At 37.1% G+C, this 20,927-nt stretch overlaps 3 protein-coding genes across 6 annotated transcripts; all 3 read right to left on the reverse strand.

Annotated features, from left to right (window-relative positions):
• Positions 1-839: 839 nt before the first annotated feature.
• Positions 840-2,761, reverse strand: LOC141846572 (WAT1-related protein At4g01440-like). Its single transcript, XM_074734608.1, has 6 exons — positions 2,583-2,761; positions 2,431-2,493; positions 2,234-2,350; positions 1,748-2,156; positions 1,099-1,250; positions 840-981 (listed from the first exon to the last, which is right to left on the reverse strand). Exons 1-6 carry the CDS (start codon positions 2,759-2,761, stop codon positions 840-842), a joined length of 1,062 nt encoding a protein of 353 aa, XP_074590709.1.
• Positions 2,762-5,905: 3,144 nt separating this feature from the next.
• LOC141846233 (UDP-N-acetylglucosamine transferase subunit ALG14) lies at positions 5,906-10,388 on the reverse strand. Of its 4 annotated transcripts, XM_074734235.1 has the most exons (8): positions 10,260-10,339; positions 9,454-9,643; positions 9,050-9,192; positions 7,294-7,443; positions 7,145-7,204; positions 6,779-6,829; positions 6,626-6,700; positions 5,906-6,520 (listed from the first exon to the last, which is right to left on the reverse strand). In XM_074734235.1, the coding sequence occupies exons 2-7, from the start codon at positions 9,605-9,607 to the stop codon at positions 6,653-6,655; spliced, it is 606 nt and encodes a 201-aa protein (XP_074590336.1). In that variant the 5' UTR covers positions 9,608-9,643; positions 10,260-10,339; the 3' UTR covers positions 5,906-6,520; positions 6,626-6,652. The 4 variants fall into 4 exon arrangements, 3 of the variants coding, with proteins under 3 accessions (XP_074590336.1, XP_074590337.1, XP_074590338.1); XR_012603328.1 differs by lacking the exon at positions 10,260-10,339 and having other exon boundaries at positions 5,906-6,416; positions 6,457-6,520; positions 6,626-6,829; positions 9,454-9,829; XM_074734236.1 differs by having other exon boundaries at positions 6,626-6,829; positions 10,260-10,388.
• Positions 10,389-11,784: 1,396 nt separating this feature from the next.
• On the reverse strand, positions 11,785-15,784 carry LOC141846440 (protein NRT1/ PTR FAMILY 7.3-like). The gene is made up of 5 exons (XM_074734485.1): positions 15,694-15,784; positions 15,478-15,598; positions 14,153-14,370; positions 13,198-13,769; positions 11,785-12,974 (listed from the first exon to the last, which is right to left on the reverse strand). Exons 1-5 carry the CDS (start codon positions 15,718-15,720, stop codon positions 12,116-12,118), a joined length of 1,797 nt encoding a protein of 598 aa, XP_074590586.1. The 5' UTR covers positions 15,721-15,784; the 3' UTR covers positions 11,785-12,115.
• Positions 15,785-20,927: the final 5,143 nt, after the last annotated feature.

Here is a 20,927-nt window from a genome sequence, read left to right on the forward strand (position 1 = left end):
AGTCCAAGGATGAAACTACATTCTTTCTCATATAAAAATATATTAACTATTTCCCCTTGTAATGCCACCAACCTAATCATTCTTAATTAATTAATTAATTATTAATAATTATTTCCCATGACGACACCTAATTAACTATATAATATTCACTGCAACCGTGTTTAGACGGAATGTTTGTCTTTTAACCCAAGAGTCAAAATTAATAGCTTTAAGGTCTAATTAATCGATCAATTTTGTCATGTTTAACATGTTTAACATGTCCTTTAGATTGGAACATCAATATTCTTTTGGACGACCGAGCATCTAGATTGATCGATTCAACTAGTTAAAACTTAAAAATTGATAGTCAAAAGTAGCTTTGATTTAAGATAAATGATTAGCAATCAACTAAAGTAACTAATAAATTCAAGTCAATGCTAAATGAATATAATTGACACGGCTAAAAGAACAAATCTACCGATCGACTTAATATTTAATAATTATCGCACCGTGTATGTTATCGATCACTAACTACTTGGTGACCATAAGATTACTTGCCCTAAAAGTGCAAGTTAACTCAAAGAAACTAATCATAGAAAAATTCCAAGTTAAGACTTGGACAAAGGTTTGCTTGCCGCGGTTAAGTAGTAGATGTCATACCTAATCTTCATAATTTGCGATATCTTAACACTCTAATAGACCACGAATCTCTTCGCGGTGCGGCTAGTTTGTCCTTCGTCTATGGTTGCAACAAAATTATATATAGCGAACAAACTCGATGTTCTACGAGATAAAAAATCTAAATTATTCATAGAAAAGTTATCATCAACATCATGAATTCCAACTAATCTCTTCGTGAATCAGACTTGCGGTTGTGCCTGTTGGCTCTCTTCGTGGGCCTCAGCGGGTCGTTTGGGCTTTGGTTGCGATAAGTGGGCCTCCTTGCGCTTGGCCCACAAGAGAGAGTAGAGCCCAAGAATCACCAAAATTGAGCCCAACACACTGCCAATTTGCTTACGCCATTAATACCACAGAACAAAATTATTTAAATATTATTTCAGAACAGAAATTAAATATTATAGAATAAAATAATAATAATAATAATTATTATTATTATACCTGCCGAGGAAGATTTGTTGGTGGAGGAAGAGGAAATCAATGGCTGCAACAATAATTTGCACGAGGGGAGTGAATGCTGCAGTGAAGACTGGGCCCCTTTGTTCCACACACCATGACATGGCCAAGAAGCCCACACCAGAGCCCAAAGCACCCTGATTTATTATTTATTAATATAAATACATATAAATTTATATAAATATACGGAAACGAAAACGGAAAAATAATAGTTCAAGTTTCTAGATGAAACGCCGAAGACCTCATCAAATACTGTGAATATTTCCTAGACTATGACATAAATAAGACCATGTTGCACATGAAAAAGACACATTTAAAGTCAAAATTCATCAAATTTGACTGTTCCTTGTAAGTTTCCACGCATGAAATGTTTGTGTCAAATTGAACTTCAGTGTAAATGCCGTTTCCCGCGTAGATATAAATACATTATACTTTTTAAAAACTATGAAGTATTTAGATATTTTAATTATATTTAGCTACTACAATATGATAAGATATTATTTTTTTAAAAAATCTTGTTAATATTTTTTGCCCATAAAATTACTAAAGCTTAGGGGCGTTTTGAGAATTCCATAAATATGGAGAGTAAAAGGAAAATTTCTCTTAACTGAAACAGAAGAGGAAGAGACGTTACAGCGAAGAAGACGGTGCCGATCTCCAACTTATCGTCGAGAAGCCACGCGGAGAATCTGCCTCTGCTGGTGGCCAAGCTCACGGCCGCCGCCTGAAGAAAGCCGAGGAAGAAAATGAGCGCGGTGGAGGTGTAGATCGCCGGGTACTTCTTCCCCACTTTGGCCTGCAGCGGGAACCACGACGACCAGCAGAAGCTGCCGCCGAGCAGCGCCGCCGAGCCCCTCAGCCATTTTCCCGACGACGAGTGGCTCTCCCTTTCGGGTCTCCCGCTGGGTGGTCGACGAAATGCGTGACTGAGTTGCAGCGCAGGCCCCTGGTAGAAGGTGAGCACGGTGACGCCGATGAAGCAGAGGACAGCGCCCAGGGCCTTGGCCAGCCCTGGTTTGGTCTTCCAGTCGAGGGATTCTAATCTGCAGAAACCATTAATTAGAGAGCTGTTTCTGATTACTAAAATCTAACATTAGCGTGACATTTTGAGAAAGTTAACCTTAGCGGCAGTGAGATGAGGAAGGTGAAGGCGGGAGCGAGGTTGAGGAAAGCGCAGGCGAACGCAGCAGAAGTGTTCTCCATGCCGAAGTAGAACAGGTACTGCGTTAATGACGCCCTGCAATTTCAACCATCACTCTGTTTTTTTGTTTTTTCGATCACAAACGGAAACTAAACCACCAGATTAATCATAATCACCCAAGCAATGCGCTGAAGAAGAGGTAAACGCAGATCTCCAAGGTCAGCTTCGGCCTCGACTTCCTGCAATCAGTCGATCGATCATATTATACCTTCATGCTCTGTTTTACAACTCAGAGCGAGAGAGAGAGAGATGGGAATGGCGGTGGAACCTGTCGTGGAAGAAGGCGACGGGGGCCATGAAGAGGGCGGCGACGAGTTGGCGGAGGGTGATGAGTACTGCGCGGTCGAGGCCGCGCTCAGTGGCTTCCTTGATCAGAGTGTTCATGACGGCGAAGACCACGTCGACGGCCACCATGATGAGGGCCGGTGTCCACTCGCTCGCAGCCATGACCGCCGCCGGCGTTCGGGCTTTGGAAGGTGAATGACGATGGTGGAGTGGAGGAGGGCGAGGAGTTCCGCAATGGCACCGGCGGTATTTATACCCTTCTAGTTCTAGCAGGGGAGGAATAAAAGATTTATAATTTAATAACAATATCATATATTAGAAGCGATGAAATTTAACTAAACTAATGCTCTTTTTTTTTTTTGTCTTCTCGATATATCATATGCAGAATTTAGATAAATATCAAGAAGTATTAAATGAATTATAATAGCTTTTAAAGATTTTTTTCCTTCGTAATTTCTTCTACAAAAAATGAAATCCGTCACTCTAACAGTTTCACACGATCGATTTCACGATCATATGTAAAAAGATAAATTAAAAAATTACAATTAATCACGACGGAGAAGGATATTGTTCGACTTTACCAAGATTCAAATCTTTGTCTTCTTTTGTGAGTCTGCTCCATCGTAACCAACTCAATTATGTCCGAAGATATTCCTTCGTAATTTCTTAAACACATTGTTGGTATTCCGATGCTGATTTAATGATATAACCAAACGTATCAATTCGAACAAACATCTAAGAGAGTCTTTCATGTAACATTTTGATGGAGAGGAACTGAAGTTGTAAAAAGGCCTTCAGATTCGATGCTCCTAGCAATCAAAAAAGTATTTTTCTTATAATTTAATTAATTTTAGAGGTGGATGGCCCGACTCCACAAACCGACCACAAGATACATTTGGAATGCACAGTCTAGTATCGTCAATGGTTCAAACTACATCGAGTTCAAAAATGCCCAACATGAAATTCAAACTCTTATTACATGAGAATCATCTGTCTCTTACCACCACACTATGTCCCAAGAACATAAAATTGTAGCTCCCGAGACATAGTTGAATTGATTATAATAGAACAGAATTGTTGAAATGAATAAGGATCGAATCTCGATGAAGTCGAGACAATGTCTTCCTCCGTCGTGACTAACTGCAGTTTCTCGATTTACTTCCTCACAAATAGTCGTGGGACTAATCGTATGAAACCGCTAGGGTAGCAAATTTTATCTTTTGCTAAAGGACATAAAGTTGCAGTCTAGTGTTTTCATTTGAAATGATAATCAAACTTCAGATAAAAAAAGATTAAAGGGCTGATATAAGCTCTGAGTATAAGACTAATCAAAATTGTTTCAGACAATTATAAACAAACTTGAACAAGCCAAATAAACAAGCTTAGGTATATTCAATAAAAGATAAATAAACTTAAACGTTATACAAAACAAAATAAAGAGAATAAATAAATTCAACTCAATTTAACTCAGCTCATTTACATGCATACTAACATTTATAGCTGAGTTCAGCATTTATTTACTGGTTGAGCAATTTATTTAATTGCTAAGGACATTATTGTAGCTTTGGCATAAATATGCAGTTTATATAACTCGTGTCCCTGAGAACATATTCCAATGCTGAACAGGAATGCCTACATATAAGAGAAGGTGATCAAAGAAGCAAAAGAAATAGAACAAAATGGTCTCACTTTGAGGAATGATTGTAATGGAACCATATTCCAAACTTTTCTAAGATAAAGGTTGACGGATTAAAAACCACAAAAAGACACTAACACGTTCTGTTTAAGAATTTCATAACTTACCATAATATCATTGGAAGAGATTGAATTATTACAAGAAAAAAGTGGGAGGGAAAAAAAAATCTAAACCTATCTAAGACATCAACTTGCTACATGAAAAGATAGGAAGTACTACAACCATTGATGAATCATGATAGGCATCACACGGGCCTTTAACAGATGAGTGGATGTTTGTAGTTCAACGTGCTCGTTATCGAGGTTCATCAAATCAAAATAACGAATGGATTAAAAGAGCAATCGCATGGTTCCTTCAAGATTGATAGGTGGTAAAAAAATAATTAATGAAAAGGTTGAAAAGCAACAAGTATTAACTAGCACATAACTACATGAGTGAAACGATGAATCCAGGAATTATGGTAGCAAAATTTAACTATTTTGCGAGAAGGTAAATTTCTAACAAAGGAATCAGATGATGACCAACTGCAGTATGATAAGAAAATAATACACTATCCACTGATGACATTAGGTTAAAAGATACCACAACGTGGCTCTACCTTTTCAGATAATTGTAGTGAATAAGAGCAATGGCATGGTTGATCTTTCATGATCGTCAGTAACAAAATTTATTTTGAACCATGGAAAGAGAGGTACTAATACCACACGCAATGATCGAATGACAATCAACTTATCAAATTTCCAGTTAAAATGGCAAGAGGTAGCCAAAAGTGATAACCAAGTGGCTGCATTCCTCAGCATTAGGAACTAGATTCATACAAGTGTATTGGATGCTTGGAAGAGATAAGTAGCTTTCTGTCAAATACTAGACAAAAGAAACTAAGTGGGACTTTTGAAGAAAGTTGAGGAAGATTAGTATTATTCTCAGTAAAAGCTAAGCATGACGGAAACCAAGCTAGGAGACGATTCAAAAAGTACCAAAAGTTTGATGCTCCTTGTGTCTTAAGTTAACAACTCAAAAGATAAAGAGCTGAGTAATGGTTAGACTTCAACTAGCTTTACCTAAAATGCTCTGAGATTGTTGGATTATCTTGTTCTGTGCTGTACTTCTGGCCTTCATATTTCAGAATTAATTGGAATTCTGCAAACGTGCTAAAAACATGATATGAGTTATGATCAGTTGCAAACGAATAAAGTAAGACCCAATTTATTATGTTTATAGGCACTCAGTTGCAAGTCAGATCAGGAATAAACTGATAACTTGGGTCAATCTAATGAGAACACAGTTATACACCAATTACTCCACACACCACAACTCCCAATTTCAGGTCATCTACATGGATCTTGTGATTGTGGTAAGAGTGAAGGGTAGATTACAAACAACACACACACACACACACACACACACATTTGATTAAACTGGGAGACAAAATTGAGTTGGCTGAAATAGCAAACTCTGAGGCTGCTATCCTACTGTGTAGGATTGGAATGGTCTGGCTTGATATCATTGAGCACAAGGGAGAAAGTAGCATTACCAAAAGAGCTTGAGAATTTGAAAGATTTGAAGCCGTGATCAATCCAAGATCTTAGAGTTGTTTGAGCACTTGAGAGTAGAAAAATGAAAGAAATTTCATATCTTATGTTGCCCCAAACAAGATCCACAAAGCTTAAATACCATGGTCCACTGTTCACCTCAAAAAGATTAAAGAAGACACTTTCAATCAACTAAGTCAGGATTTCATTTCACTGACCGCACATAACTTGAATGCTGAACACGACAGTACTGTTCACAGTGAATTGAATAGTGCTTCCAGGCCACTGTACATCATTCAGCCAATTGACCAAAGTCATTAAGTCAATTGTACATCATTCAGCAGAGATATGTTGATGCTGAAGAACACAGCAATCAACATTTATTATGACAGTCAAGAACTTGGTGAGAATAGCATATAATGAACTGGAAGCACACAAAAGATAGACATGCCAACAATCTTCGATGAGTGCCCTTAAACTATACACCAAATCCTTGTAATTAGCTCAGCCATTGATATCCATAATAGGAGGAAAAGAAAACCAAATGTCATAAATCACAAGAAGCTAGCAGCTTCGAGATAACTTTTTATGTGGACAAGGATTCAAGAGAACTGCACAGTAATTTTTGCTGTTGTATTGAAGCTTGCGCTTAGGTCTTCTGTTGTCCAACTAGTATACAGAAATCTGTTTGTCCTGTCAAGAAGACAATAAAAGGGGGTAAATGAATATTGGAAATTGCTGAGTGCAATACAATTTCAAAGGTAACAAGAAACCAAAACATGTGAACACAGGAAGTACCAGAGTAACATCAGAGCTTTCTGTTTTTTACATGAGACAACCAACATGTTGTGCCCTAGGATATTTCTTTTGCAACTGGGGCCATTGCACATAGAACTGATCAGCAAGGAGTAGCTTATAAAGCAACAAGCCACTTAATGAAAGCTTCCTCACACGTGCAATGCTCTCCACGTAAAAAATGTTTGACCATCCTAGGCCAACCAACTGAGGATGAAATATCAGAATTCCTCGAGATATAATTTAGTTATGTAAGAATAAGATGAATCTAAAACTTGGGTGATATCTGACTTAAAGAAATGAGCATAACTATCAAGAAATAACTACAAGTCTACAATGAACTATTGTAGCAGCTATCAATATAGCCTAACAATATTATGATTTGACATCCATCTGTTATGAATTATGATAAGTCACAAGCTGTAGGATAACACTGTTAAAGACGAAAAGAAAAATAATCACGAATTCATGATAAACTTTTGGGCACCAAATTGTTAAGAGGTGAACTGAGTATCATCAAACCTTGAAAAAAAATGCAGAAGCACAAAGAGGTATGCAGGTACCAGGACCATTACAAATAATCTGTGTAGAAAGAATAAGCAATACAAAAGTAGTAAGTTTTATATAAATCATAATAAATCAGAGAACAATTTAACTTTGGAAGAAAATACCACTTGAGGTCTGATTCTGAAAGTTAGCCACACTGCATGTGCCAGTGCTATCAAAGTTGTTACAATAGAGGTTACATATGATTGTCCTACTTCACGACTTCGATAAATCTGAATAAACTGGGAAGCTTCAATCATCTTTCTTCCACTGTTCTGCAATCCCAATTAAAAATAACTTATTAGATCAGACAATGGAACAACAATGGTGAGATTTGGGGGCCTCAAAAGATGCAAACATCTGGTAGCATAAGCATAAATAAATTGAACAATAATATCATCAAGAAATGTCAATTGAAAGCCATCCAAACAAAAGAATCTGTAGCAGTTGCAATAAAAATAGAAAATGAAAAATATCAATGAATTGCTTAAAGAATGTCATAGTATCCATTTTAGTGAAAATTTTGTTCAAAATCTAGTGTAAAAAATAACCAACAAGTTGCTAGGTAGAAAATGTACGGGCATTAGAACAAAGGCACAATATAACAGTATGAGGCATGCTCAGGTTGCAGAATTGAAATCACAATGGTATTAGCTAGAGGTAAATACTTGAAAATATCAAGATCTGATCAGTTGGTTTGGAATCAGCCACATAATACTTAGGCATTTAACAAAAAAGAGAAAGAGTATAAGGGGCCCATGCCTCAACCAATCCTAGAGAAAGGAAAAGGAGGCAGTGAGCTTTTATTAGAATCCTCTGAGACCATTGCTTCTTCAAGTCTTCTCTTAATTTTGGATATCTTCTCAGTCCTTGCTATCCATCTTGTCTTTTGGAAAATCAATTAATACCAGAATCACCAATGTCATCATTGTTCTGAAGGCACTAAACTCCAAGAGATGTTAGGCCTAGGTGCAAGCATGCGCCTAGAAGTGAGGCATACATTTTCATACTATTGAGTATATAATTTGAATGTGTTATATAAGCACATGCAATATAACACAAACTGACATTAATGTACAACTTGAGTAATCCATTAGCAAGAATAGTTATTCTAACCACATAATCAAAATTCTAACATTAGCATCATAATCCATATGGTAACATATAACATCATTACTAAAAGTAATCAATAGCAGTTACCATGATAAGTTATGTGATACAAAAAATTTATGTAATCCAAATGATGAAGTCATCTTCTTAATCAAGAAAAGATTCAGACCCTTAGTATTGAGTACTACCATTTGTGCCTTGGGCTATTTATCAAGGTGAATGTAATAGTGTCTTTCTTGTGCCTAGTGAAGTTGCCTCACCTAGGATACTAAAGGAGCCTAAGGTGCGGTACCTTAGTGCCTATGTGTGTCCCTTAATAGCATTGCTTTGCATTGTTGCAATCAACAAGTTCATCAAATTTCGTTAACCAAAATTCAAAATTGCTTTATTGTGAGAAAATATATCTATATTGTGGGTTCCCAATCAAATTACATATGATTTTGACTTATTATGGTTGATAATATTATAAGCAAATTTTCAAGTATTGCTGTTTGAATTCCATCAAAAAGGAGAAAGCAAGAAATATGGAATGACTTTGACAATTCAGGTACAGAATCAACTGAGTTTGAAAACTAAGGGCAGACTTCCCTTTTGTTTCATTTATTTCTATTGCTTGAGTTATTGTTATTTGGAGAGGTAAGGAATGCTTAATAACAAGCTTTAATTGATGAACAGAGATATCAACCAAAGGGATAGAAAATCATGTTCAACCAAAATGGACAGGCATACTATAAGCAATTATTTTTAAGTTGAATGCAATTCAAAGCGTACCTCTTGCTGGATCAAAGATTCCTCCAAAACTTTAGCCTTTTGCAGACTCATGTTATCTGTTGCAGCTGCAACGTAGAATCTCGGAGAAAATCTATCCTTCTGGAGGACATTTACAATTCTAAGCATTTCAGCTGTATGCCCCCCTGCATACCGGATCACTTGATCAAACTGAGTATTTCAAGCATGGGAGCTATATATTATCATTGATGATAAACGATGGTTTTTCAGGCACCAAAATTAATCAATAAAAAAAATTACAAACTCAATGACACCAAAATTGATCTGTCTATAGATTTAACAAAATCCCAGTTATTCTTTTGTCTAAATCTGTGAGACCTCACAACAAATCCCATGTTGTGACCCAATAGACATAAGACAATAGCCTTTTATAAAAATTCGTTTACCTGAGCCCAGGACAATGAGCGTTCGTAGATTATCCGTTCTCAAAGATCTATTCGGTTTTCTGACCCAATACAGCACATACATCAAACGGACCACTATAATAGTGACAAAAATTGGGAGAATAAAGCACATAATTCCATCATTAACTTTCCCCATGCCTTTTAAGTTGATGGAAGACCCCCCTTTCCCCCCCTGTAGAACAAGGAACAATGGCATCAGAATACGAGTCTCACACTGAAAATCCTGAGCAATAGCAAAGTTTAGTTTAGATACTAAGAAACATGAGAAAAGAATAGCAACCTTAAACGATACAAGAATGACAAACTTGCAAACTATCGAGTATATTAGATTGTATCACGAGTCAGGCATGATTTCAAATAATGAAAGCTAATATCAAGTACATATTAGATTGCGTCCTCACTGCGCAAAATAAATACCAGCAGTCTAACAAGTATATGATAGCATAAACAGCAATCAATAATAAATTAGCGATATAGAATTTCCGTGTTTGTGTGACCATTGAGAAATGTACAATCCACGTGTCTGAATCAATCAAAGATCCTTGTTAAAAAATCACAGTCTAAACGTCTACTCGATTAGAAGAATCGCCGATCCAGATCGTGGTTTGCAGTAATCATCAAAGATTTTACCAGAAATCAGACGCTGACTGGTCCAAAGCGGCTGGGCTACCTCCAAAATACTTACCATATCGAAAATTGGGAGGAAATGGCACGAAAAAGGAAATGGAAAAGGAAATAGAGAAGGCGCACCATAGATGGGAATCGAAAAAAGAGGGGCGGGGTCTAACGACTGCGGAGGCTCGGTAGCGCTTCACCGGAGGCAAGGCGGTGGAGATCTGGACTAGGGAGGCTGTGCTCGAACCTTCGGCCGAGGCGATCAGCGCGCGGTGGAGGTGGATCGCAGAGGCAGCCGACGACCGAGGCGGAGGCGACAGGCCCATGCGTAATTAATCACAAAATATTGCCAAAAAAGTTTTCTTCTTTTATCCATCTGAATTTAAATAATTTCATTTCACTCCCTGTAATTTCTCATGAGGTAAAAATAAAAAAAAACACCCTTTATTTTTATCATAATGTCCCATATTGAAAAAAAATCGTTTAAGACTGTTTTTGTATCATTGTATGATTTTTGATGCGGACTTGAGCCCCCGGCCGGCGAGCCACGGCGTCAGGAGAAGATCGCAGAAGTTCTCCGAGGGCGGCGCGCGTTGGATTGCGTGATAAAGTCATTGTCGGAGAGAAGCCCAGCGTCTGGGAATTCGTATCGACAGTTTTTGAAGCGGAGGAAGCCGGTGGATAAACGGGTGGCTGCCGCCGAGATGGAGCCGCAACTGCGAGGCGGAAATTTAATGGAGAATGGCGCTTCAACGAAGGAGAATGGTGGACGGGCTGTAACCTGGAGATCGGTAGAGGATATTGCACTTCTCGATGCTAGTTAGGGCATTCCCCAAGGATGTTGCCATGAGGTGGGCATCTCAAAAGCTTCCGACTAGTGAGTTCCGTTTTACTGGACTAGAGGTATTAGCGGCCAGTTTGTTGTCTCATTTTCTGTTTTTCTTTTTGTTCTTCCATCATTGGATACAAATCAACAGAATAGCGAAGGCTAACTGCAGTAGGATGCTTGTCATTACTGATTAAACTGCTGTTGCAGGATGATGTTTTCTAATTTCTATAGATGGTGGGATGGTAATTGTGATAATTAGATGAATGCTCAATCAACAACAACTATAAGATGGAGAAGAGCCTAGGATGCTGCAGGAATGGAGGAAACCTGTAGAGTTTTGGGGAGTGATGTGGGACTGGGAGTGGATTCAAGAACATATTCCACAGTTGTTGAGGGATGGGAGGAGGCCCTTTGAGGTTGAGCGGCTGCCTGCAGAGGGAAGTCTGCCTCCTTATAGAAGCTATCCCAGGTCATGAATAAAATTATATGAAAAGGGGGAATTGGAACTCGAGACAACCATGATCTGGTGAATCAATGAGATGGTATGCCCAAATTCCCAGTATCATTCATCTGTGAGGTCTGTTCTCTTGCTTGAAATTATGATTGAAAGAATAAGACTACCAATTCAATCAGATTAAAATCTTGAAGTTGCTAGGAAGCAATGACACACCTTGAGGTGCATCAACACCAAAGCCTTGGACGTTGGAACAGTTGGCAGATTTGCATTAGCAGAAGGGGTGGTGGAAACCTCATGAAATCTATCTATTGCGCAATAATTGAATGAAGTATCAGTGTGAGTTGTTGTTCTTTGTATCCATCTTTCATGCAACCGTCCTGTTGATAGTAAAAGAGTTTAATAGGAGTTATTATTGTCTAAATTCATAATATTATACAGCATGATGGTTCTGTGAGCAGCAGTCTGGGCAACTAAAGTTGACATTAGTTCAGACAAAGCTGCTTTCCCCCCTTTTTGAATACAGAAATTAGTGATTTCCATTGTCTAGGAACAGCTTTCCCTTATTTATTTGTAGCATTGCTTCGCCCAAAGTATTTGTGTTTCATGTCAGGCTTCTGCTCCTTCACAACTCTAAGCAGACATGTCCAAAAGCTTGGGTCAAGCTCTAACATAACTTCTAGCTAACTAAAATATTTTAGATCTTCTTCTTTGCATCAATTAAAGAATCAATGCTTAAATCGCATTCAGACATTGGAGACGTCTTCATCATCATCATACCTTCCCTCTAACTTTATGCTCTTGTACCATCTTGCACAGGCAACAAACACCAAAAGGTCTGCAGCAGTTAGGCTTGCAAGGAGAAAGTAGAACCTGTCCATGTGCCCTCTGTTGAGGTTTACTGGAATCCATCCTGGGGAATTGCCTTTAGACGTTATCTCCATTACTACGGTCACCAGAAGACTGCTCACATAGTTCCCTAGTGATATTGAGGTCATGCAGAGTGCACTGCCGAAGCTTTTCAGTCCATCCGGTGCCTGGTCATTGAAGAACTCCAACTGACCCACGTACATAAACACCTCTGAAGCTCCTATCAGCATATACTGAGGAATTTGCCATAAGATACTTAGAGAGCTGTCATATGCGCAATCACTGCATACATTCTTCAGCCTGTAGGCTTCGACTGCTCCTGCCGAAATCATTGCTATAATTGCTATGATGAGCCCAATTCCCATCCTTTGCAGTTCTGTGAGCCCTTTTCTATCCTTCTTCCATCTGGAAATCAAGGGAGTAAGCAGCCTGCGATAGAACAGTATGAAGAGTGCTACACTGGTGATGTCAAAGGCAGACATGCTTGCAGGAGGAACACGGAAACCGCCAACATTATTGTTCATGGCTGCACCTTGCTCGACAAAGAGGGAGGCCATCTGTGTGAAAACGACTGAGTAGATTATGGTGGTCATCCATATGGGTAGGAGACGGAGCACACATTTGAGCTCTTCGACTTGTGTGATGGGGCAGAGACACCAGGGATTGCGGAAACTCGATTGATTATTTTTGGTTATGAAATCATCTGGATCGACTACTGCTGCTCTGTCCAGGAATCTACATCAACAGATCATGTCAAGTTTAGCTCAATGAAGATATAGCAAATGCGTGTAAGATATGAAAATGGGGTTTGAGGTTCACTTGATGGTCCTTATCCTCAATGAAAGATTTCTTTGGTCATGTTGAACCAATTTATGGTGGTACTAGCTAGAAAGGGTTTCACTAGGAGAGACAAAAATTGAAGTTATACTTCAGGTGGGAAAAAAATTCAGAAACTTACTTGAAGCCTTTAGTATGGAGTAACTGTCTTCTTCCATTAGCATGTGAGTTTGCAACCTCTTTGCCCTCCACCTCATACAGATCTTCGCCACTTAGCGGCATTCTGATCCTCCACTTCCTTGATGCAGCCACGATGACCTGGCATACCCTAGTGAGAGGGTTGCCATTGGGCTTGAAGTGTCTGTACCTGATGGTGCCACAGAGGAAGAGGACCAGGGCCAGCATGGCAGACCCGGCTGATGCCCAAAAGCCTAGCGCCCACATACCCTTGTCCTCGAAGTAGTCCAAGAATGTGTTGGAGAAAAGAGAGCCTAAGTTGAGGGCTAAGTAGAAATAGCTGAAGAATGAAATCTTGGAGTGGGACTCTGCATAATCTTCCTCATCAAACTGGTCTGCTCCAAAGGTGGCTATGTTTGGCTGGTACCCTCCATTTCCTAGAGCAACCAGGTAGACTGAGAGGTAGAAGATCCCAAGTTGTAGGCTTGAGTGTGGCTCACAGTTAAGGTCCTCATCACCACACCCTGAGGGTTTGAGAAGAAACAGTTGAGTGCAAAGAGAGAGCAGCGCCAATCCCTGCAGTTAAAAATAGTATTTGGTAAGTTTTTGCTACATTGCACAATGATACATGTAAATAGTTGCCATGTTTTTTTTGTTCAATAAACTAGTCTTTGTTTTTGCCTTGATTTTTTGTTTTTTTTGGTATATGTCAACCAACTATTGTCTGGTAGATATAACTTCAACACAACTGTGTTAGGTTTGCCAATACAATGAATCATATTTCATGTATTTTTTTTCAGCTAAGAATCTTAGAATCTATTTGCATGGTAAATTGTAAAGGATTACTTCTCCCTTATTTAACTAGCATAACCCAGATTTTGGAAATTGAAGAGTGTCTCCACGATGAGGTGTATCGTAGATTAAAATATTGTGTTCAATGCATGAATTGAATGACTTACTATTACAAAGATGACTTGAAAAATGGCACAAGTCTTATATCTTCCCCAGTAGGAGTCACTGAGGAAGGCCCCTACGAGTGAGAAGATGTAGACCGTGCCTGTCCATTTGCTGACGTTGTTGGCTGCTTCTGCATTGTTCTGCTGCAGAACTCTTGTCAGAAACAATACCAGATTGACTCCAACCCCAAAGAATGCAAGCGTGGCTAATCCCTGATTCACTGAATCAAAATTGAAGGCACATGGTTAGTTCCAAGTGTAAACAGCAGAAAGATTTAAGTGATGCATAATGCAGATAGGTGCTTCCCTAGTAGAAACCCAAATTTAAGTTTGAGTGGGTTATTACTAATCTCCAGCCTGAACTAACCTTGTGAACAATTCATGCCTTTGGAGCTTTATTTAATTAGGCTAAAGTTGAAAAAATTGCCCATGATAAGATATATTGTAATAAAAATACACCACCTATCTTTTTCTTTTGTTTATATTGCTTCGTTTGTCTTTTTTATATTGCTTCATTTTTCTCATGCAATAGACTTACGTGGCTGATGCAAACTGTAGTTGCAGACAGTGACAGGCACCATCAGATATGATGCTTCTATGATTGCCAGGTTAGTATATATTTCACTGTCAAATCCAAGAAAGAATCAACCATACGCAATTCTACAGGAAAAGTATTACTTGTGCTTTGTGTGAACCGTAGATATCATAGCTAACCAGAAAACAGATTTAGAGCTTCCACAACCAAATAGACCCACTCATAGGCAGCTTATCTGTAATGATCTGTATTACATGCTGCTTGTGCTGTTGCCACTTGTTTAACCGACATGTGACTCAATTTATTGATGGCCCTTGAATATCTAGGTTGATATGTTTTAATCTATTTTTCCTCTCTACTCCTTGTCTGACAGAATAACACCATTTCTTAGATAATCTATAGTAAGGAACAACTATAGCATTTAGAAATGCCACTTTTATGAAATTTCACTTGCCTTATCAGCCTATTGTGTAGATATTGTTTTTGATAGTTGATTGATTTGACTTAATAGTCGGTGAAATCCAAATCAGTGCTTAAAATTTAGTATCATAAGAAGTTCTGAACATCAGCAGGTATCTATTTTTTCCCAACTTCATCAATGTTATTTTCATGTTATTGCTTCTAAAGAACCAGAAACTGTCAAAGGTCTGTGATATCTTTTTAGAGTAAAGAGTTGAGCTCTTTCGTTATTTTAACACACAGTTTCCTGTTAATAATCATTTTCTATTTTAAATATGGATGAAAAATACTAATACTTTTTTCCTGATGATTTAGTTACTGAATCAAATATTACCTAGAAGAAGAGATCCAGCCACCCAGCCTCCAGTTTTGCCCTTGACTGCAGGCCTTCCTCTGAAATCCACTGATCCATCGAGTGTGCACTCATACTTCTCGTCTATGCCTCCGCTTGTCTCCTGCAGTATACAACTCAATTTTTTCAGTCTAACCAGCCATTCAGGTCTAAATTTCATGGCCTATTAGTAGATAATATCCTCAATAAGCTACTGACCACGTTAGATTTGTCAGTTTTGGCCATTGCTCCGACTGGGATGTCAAAATGCAAAGAGAAGCACAGGAGTAGAGTTCAGGAGAGAAGAAAGGGAGAAAGAGAATGGACAATTTGTGCTGAGGGAGGCTGGCGAGGTTTGAATTTATAGAAGTGAGGGAAATGCATCAATGGCTGAGATTAGAGTCTGGCAATAAGATGATGTGATATGGCTTGTCCTCATGGAGCAATCAAAACCATGCATGAAAACATTGAAAATGACAACCAAAGGAGTTCAAAGGGGATACAAGGTTTTCCAGTAGGATTTGGATTCATGCATATTTCATGTAGGAGACATGCCTTGTTGGACAACTTAAATAATAGGTTTAAGTAGCAAGGAAACTTCTGTTTTTAGTGAAAAAATCCAGGAGCTTTAGGACCATCGATTATCCTTTTTTCTCTCTTCAAATTATTGTTTTACTATCATACCCTAATGATTTGCTCGTTAATTATGGACTTCTTATTACAATAACTTGAAAACTTTCGCAACATTTGCTGCAACACTCACATATCATGCATATCATTTAACCAAAAGGTATCCAAGTTATATAGGGAGTTAGTTCTGGAGCTGAGTTACTTATTTTGCTGATAATTAAGATCTCAAACTCTTGCATGAATAGTGAAACTATTTCTTGAGTAAGTTTTAGTCTTATTTCAAATTATGCATGCATTAGTATGAGAAAAAAAAAATCCATGTTTCTTTCTTCTCCATATGTGGCCTAACTAATTTAGAAAGTCAAACATAGTGCCTCAAAGCTAGACTGGTCTGATGAAGCATGCGAATAGCTATTCATTCTGATCTGTGAACACACATGATTCAATCGTGATCCACTCAAGAGTTGACCCTTACCTTCAAGCTTGGATGAGATTTGCTTCGGATTGACATGTAATGGAGACACTATTTCCAAAAGCTAAGAGAGTAGGATGGAAAGCCCACATCACACATAAGCCATGACATGACTTGTGATATAGACCTAGATACATAGTGGACATACAGGTCTGAATTTGACATGCATTATGTTCTTGTTTCACTTTACAGGAAAATGGATGAGACTTGGATCAAAGCTACTCTAGCAACTGCTACAGGCCATATCTTGGAGCAAGATTTTAAGTCCTTTTGATGAAGCAGTAAACTTCTGGCCTTTTTGACTTTATATGAAGAACAGCAATTCTGGTAGCGTCGTGATAACTCCACTACGCTATCTTACCTTTTATCGTGGAGTTGTGTAGGGTTGTATCTTTTTCTGCAATTTGTCATACTTTTCTGCAGTATCTAAGTCACAGAAACTCGTAATTACTTTATGCAGCATGCAGGTTCAGTGTTCAAATCTGTCTTGGATTATCTTTCAACAAATATCTCAAACTAAAATTCTTTATTCTTAGTGTTGGTCTATACTATTGATGATGACTGAAACAAACATGTTTTTGAGGCTTTCCATACAATTGAATCCTTCTTCCAATTTGCTTGTAGAAGATGGCTTAGAAGACCAAACATGTGAAGCACAGATTGTTTGCAGCCCTGAACATCTTCAACCGGTCAAGGTACACTTCCTTCCCAGTAAAGAAGTTCAATTTGATTTATGATTATCTGTCCAAAATGAAATTACTAAACAAGAAGAAATTTTGCAAGTTTAATAATTCTTTAAATACCTTTCACATCATCCCCAAGACAAACTGTCCACCTTTCTGAGAGCCATCACAGTCCTCAGCCCCAAAACTTCAACACTCATCTATCCACTTATTCCTAAGTCAAGAATCTAGGCATTAAAATACTAGTAATAATAACGAGGTGCATGTATGTGAGACGTAAGAGCTCGTATTAGAGTTTGGTTTTTGCAGTCGCTTATCAAGCAGCCGCCATTGCTGACGCTGTGAATGATGTTAGAAAATGGGAAAGAGTTGGTTGGGTCATTTCGTCGAACAGTTTGTCGGCTAATGGATGCGCGTCGCTGTTGAGCGTTTAGTGGGGATGCAACAGCTAGACTCGCACTTGCCTAGGGGAGTGTAGTGTGTGCCAGAGGGAAATTTGTTGGTGAAATTAAAATGATGAAAACAAAAAAATATAATATTTTATGTAAAATAATTTGTGCAAAGAAATTACATAAAAAATAAAATAAAATAAAATTACTTTTTCCCCCCATCATCTTATTAGTTTGAACTCTTGCTTAGTGCCTATATCAAGCTTTGCTTGCTTGATTTGCTCTTGCCATGTCGTATTGCGATTCTCCTATGGTTTGCTAAATCGAGTGGAACGACAATTCAATTTGTGCCCTCGTCGCCTTGTGGTGGATCGAGAGAGGGTTTCGAGAGCCTAATTCACCTCTTTAGCTATATATAATTGAATAGAGAGATAGGTATTAAACATTTCTTTATATGTGCTTATATGTGGATTAGATGTCATAAATGAACTGATGAATGTGAGATGGATCCAATTTTGGCTGAAGGATATTTTGATCTAAATTAAGTAATCCCTTTAGTAATTGGCTCCTTCAATCTTATTATTTTGATTAAATTTTTGTTTGAGTTGATGAATCTTTGATAGAAATCACAATAGTAACATTGTTTCCCCCTTTTTGATCCAACAAGTGATATGCCTTTCATTTTCTTTTGTTATGGACCTCTTGTTCTTTAAAGTGATAAAGATGTACAATTAGGTTTTTGTTTCCACTATAAATGCTAACTTTTTTTAATTTATTTGTATTTTATATTGTAAAGAATGGTTGCCCAACTGTGATCAACTTTGAATGAGAAAAAAAAAAAAGTTAGATTTTTACAAACTAAGGACCTAATTGAGACCCTTTGAGCCCTAGGGGCTATGGTGTTATAGTAAGAGGTAGGATGGACTCCCTAAATAATAAGGGTTCAAATCTCATTCAAAATACATTACATCCGTGGAGTTTGAAAATTTTATAATGTTAGACCATCTATCAAAACTCATATGTATTTCCTGATTTATCCTAGTGGATAATTGAGATCCTTTGATGACTAATCTTTTCATTCACATCACTCCACTTACCTTTTGATCTTTGTTTTGATCCTTGCCTGGTCCATTAGATTGATGCGGATGGATCGAGTTCTTTATGCTCGACCTACACTTACTTTATGATATTGAACTTCGTTGTGATTCTTCCCTAGTTTGCAAATGTGAGCAAAAGAGCATCTTGATCCTTGTTTGCTACGCGTTAGGAAACCCTAATTTACATTTGCTATGTCTTGAAAGAGTCGGGAGAGGAAGTTCCACTTGGGACGAGTGGAATGCAAACTCAACTCATGCTTACTCTACCCCAAGGGAACTTGCTATCGAGCTTCGGAGCTCCTCCTTGACGGAAGATCACTAGATTGAATGTGGACCGAGTTTCATCTCAAGAGGTGGCTAAGAGCTACCGGATAACTAAACGAGGAATAGAGGAGTTCGACAACGACATCGAATGAAAGGGACTATTAGAGTAGCGACATAAAGCTATTGATTGTTGAAGTGGACAAAGAGAGGTGAAGAGTTGTTGGCGGGTCTAAGTTGACTAATATTTCATCATGTTAATCATTTAAAAATTTTAAAAATAATCACTTCACAAAAGATTATTAGCATAATTATTTCTTCATCCAATTAGAACATCAGTAGTAGAAGAAGAACAGCTCATAATATTAATTAAATCCCACTTCAAAATTCAAAAATAGTTTTTTAAGTGGAAAAAAAAACTTTTGCTTTGCCAAAATGTCCTTGTAACTTTTACAAGAAGCTTTTCGTAGGAATTCCACAAAATAGTGGACGAGTGACTGCATGTTGTGAATGCCGCGATGTTGAATCGATAATGACATGTATGGTGCGCAAGCATGCATGCATCCCAATATCCCATGAAAGGGATGGATGCGACATTTCTAAATTAAAATTTCTAGATATTTTATATCTAAAATATCTTTTATTTTAACGTTGTATCAAAATTAATATAAATAAAATATTAATATATCAAAATAGTTTTTATTAACTTAATCAAAATTATTTTAAGTCGATCAAAATTATTTTAAAATAATTATAACAGCTATTTAGGAGTTACTACACAATTAAATTTTAAATTTGAGATTTTAAAATCTTGAATTTTAAATTTTAAATTTTAAATTCTGAATATTATTATTAATTTGATCAAATTATTTAAACTTTATTAAAATTATTTTAAGTTAATCAAAATTAATTTAAAATAATTATATAGTTACAGAAACTACTAAATAGTTATTATATAATTATAAAAGCTATTTAGTAACTGTCATAATACTATAAATAGTATATATTAGTTAGTCATGATTTACCTAATTTAGGATGTCTTTTTCTCTAAATTAGAACATTGATAAATTGCAAGTAGTGTTTTAAGCGTTGGATTATAGTATTTAACACAAAAAAAAAATTTAAATTGATGTGTGAGATAACAACTCGACACATTCCGTGAACATTTAAAATTTTTTTATTTTAATTTTTTTTATATTTAATACTATAACCTAAAGACAATATTTTAAATGGTTTAATTGTATTTAAAAATAATAAATAAAAAATATTTATAAAATTGTACTATTCCTATTTCGATCGTTCAGAATTGATCCAGATATCTAGAACTTTTATCGCAGATGTTACGCGCAAAAATAGACGCGCAGCATATCAGATTTATATAGATGGATAGATGGATAACCTTTAAATTGATCTGATGAGCTCACCTCCCTTACTTTACAGCTCTTATATCTTGACTTCAATACACAGCAGTCAACGTCAAACATGTAAAATGGTTGACAATTTTGACTAGGAAATTATTTATTTTTCAAACCCATCAACATTTTCTTTTCCATATCAACAATTAATTTGATCATATTCTCAATATGCTTTATTCTTATTCTTATTATTATTAGCACTTAATGCAAAAAGGATTCAATGAAATATCTCCATAGTTTTTCTTCTTTTCTCTAGAAATTAAATTGATATTTTTCCCTCTATTACTCAAATTTCTTTATGGGCTAAGTCGATAAGTAGAACAATTCAATTTATTATCGTCTTATTCGACTCTTCGCCTAGCTCATCTAGCTCACTTTGCGACTCCTTGCCTATCCAATTGCATCACTCTAGTTTGTCTAGCTTGTTAAGCATGTTTAGCTCGTTTTGTTACTTCAAATATCGAATACAGTCGACTCATTCCATCCACTAAGGTTGATCCCACACA

The sequence above is a fragment of the Curcuma longa genome, chromosome 15 (genome assembly GCF_044706935.1).
Source record: "Curcuma longa cultivar G26 ecotype Majalengka, Jawa Barat chromosome 15, ITB_CL_G26_1.1, whole genome shotgun sequence".
NCBI classification, from domain to species: domain Eukaryota; kingdom Viridiplantae; phylum Streptophyta; class Magnoliopsida; order Zingiberales; family Zingiberaceae; genus Curcuma; species Curcuma longa.

Excerpts from the sequence above, each read along its gene's own strand:
- LOC141846572 (XM_074734608.1), bottom strand. The coding sequence starts at position 2,761 with ATGGCTGCGAGCGAGTGGACACCGGCCCTCATCATGGTGGCCGTCGAC. Across the intron at positions 2,351-2,430 it reads TTCTTCAGCGCATTGCTTGG|GGCGTCATTAACGCAGTACC; the intron begins GTGATTATGATT and ends TTGAAATTGCAG. Across the intron at positions 2,157-2,233 it reads CTCATCTCACTGCCGCTAAG|ATTAGAATCCCTCGACTGGA; the intron begins GTTAACTTTCTC and ends TGGTTTCTGCAG.
- LOC141846233 (XM_074734237.1), bottom strand. The coding sequence starts at position 9,667 with ATGCCATTGTTCCTTGTTCTACAGGGGGGGAAAGGGGGGTCTTCCATC. Across the intron at positions 7,444-9,049 it reads AATCTTTGATCCAGCAAGAG|AACAGTGGAAGAAAGATGAT; the intron begins GTACGCTTTGAA and ends TTGGGATTGCAG. Across the intron at positions 7,205-7,293 it reads TCAGAATCAGACCTCAAGTG|ATTATTTGTAATGGTCCTGG; the intron begins GTATTTTCTTCC and ends CTTTCTACACAG.
- LOC141846440 (XM_074734485.1), bottom strand. The coding sequence starts at position 15,720 with ATGGCCAAAACTGACAAATCTAACGTG. Across the intron at positions 15,599-15,693 it reads AAACTGACAAATCTAACGTG|GAGACAAGCGGAGGCATAGA; the intron begins GTCAGTAGCTTA and ends TGTATACTGCAG. Across the intron at positions 14,371-15,477 it reads GGCTGGATCTCTTCTTCTAG|TGAATCAGGGATTAGCCACG; the intron begins GTAATATTTGAT and ends ATTTTGATTCAG.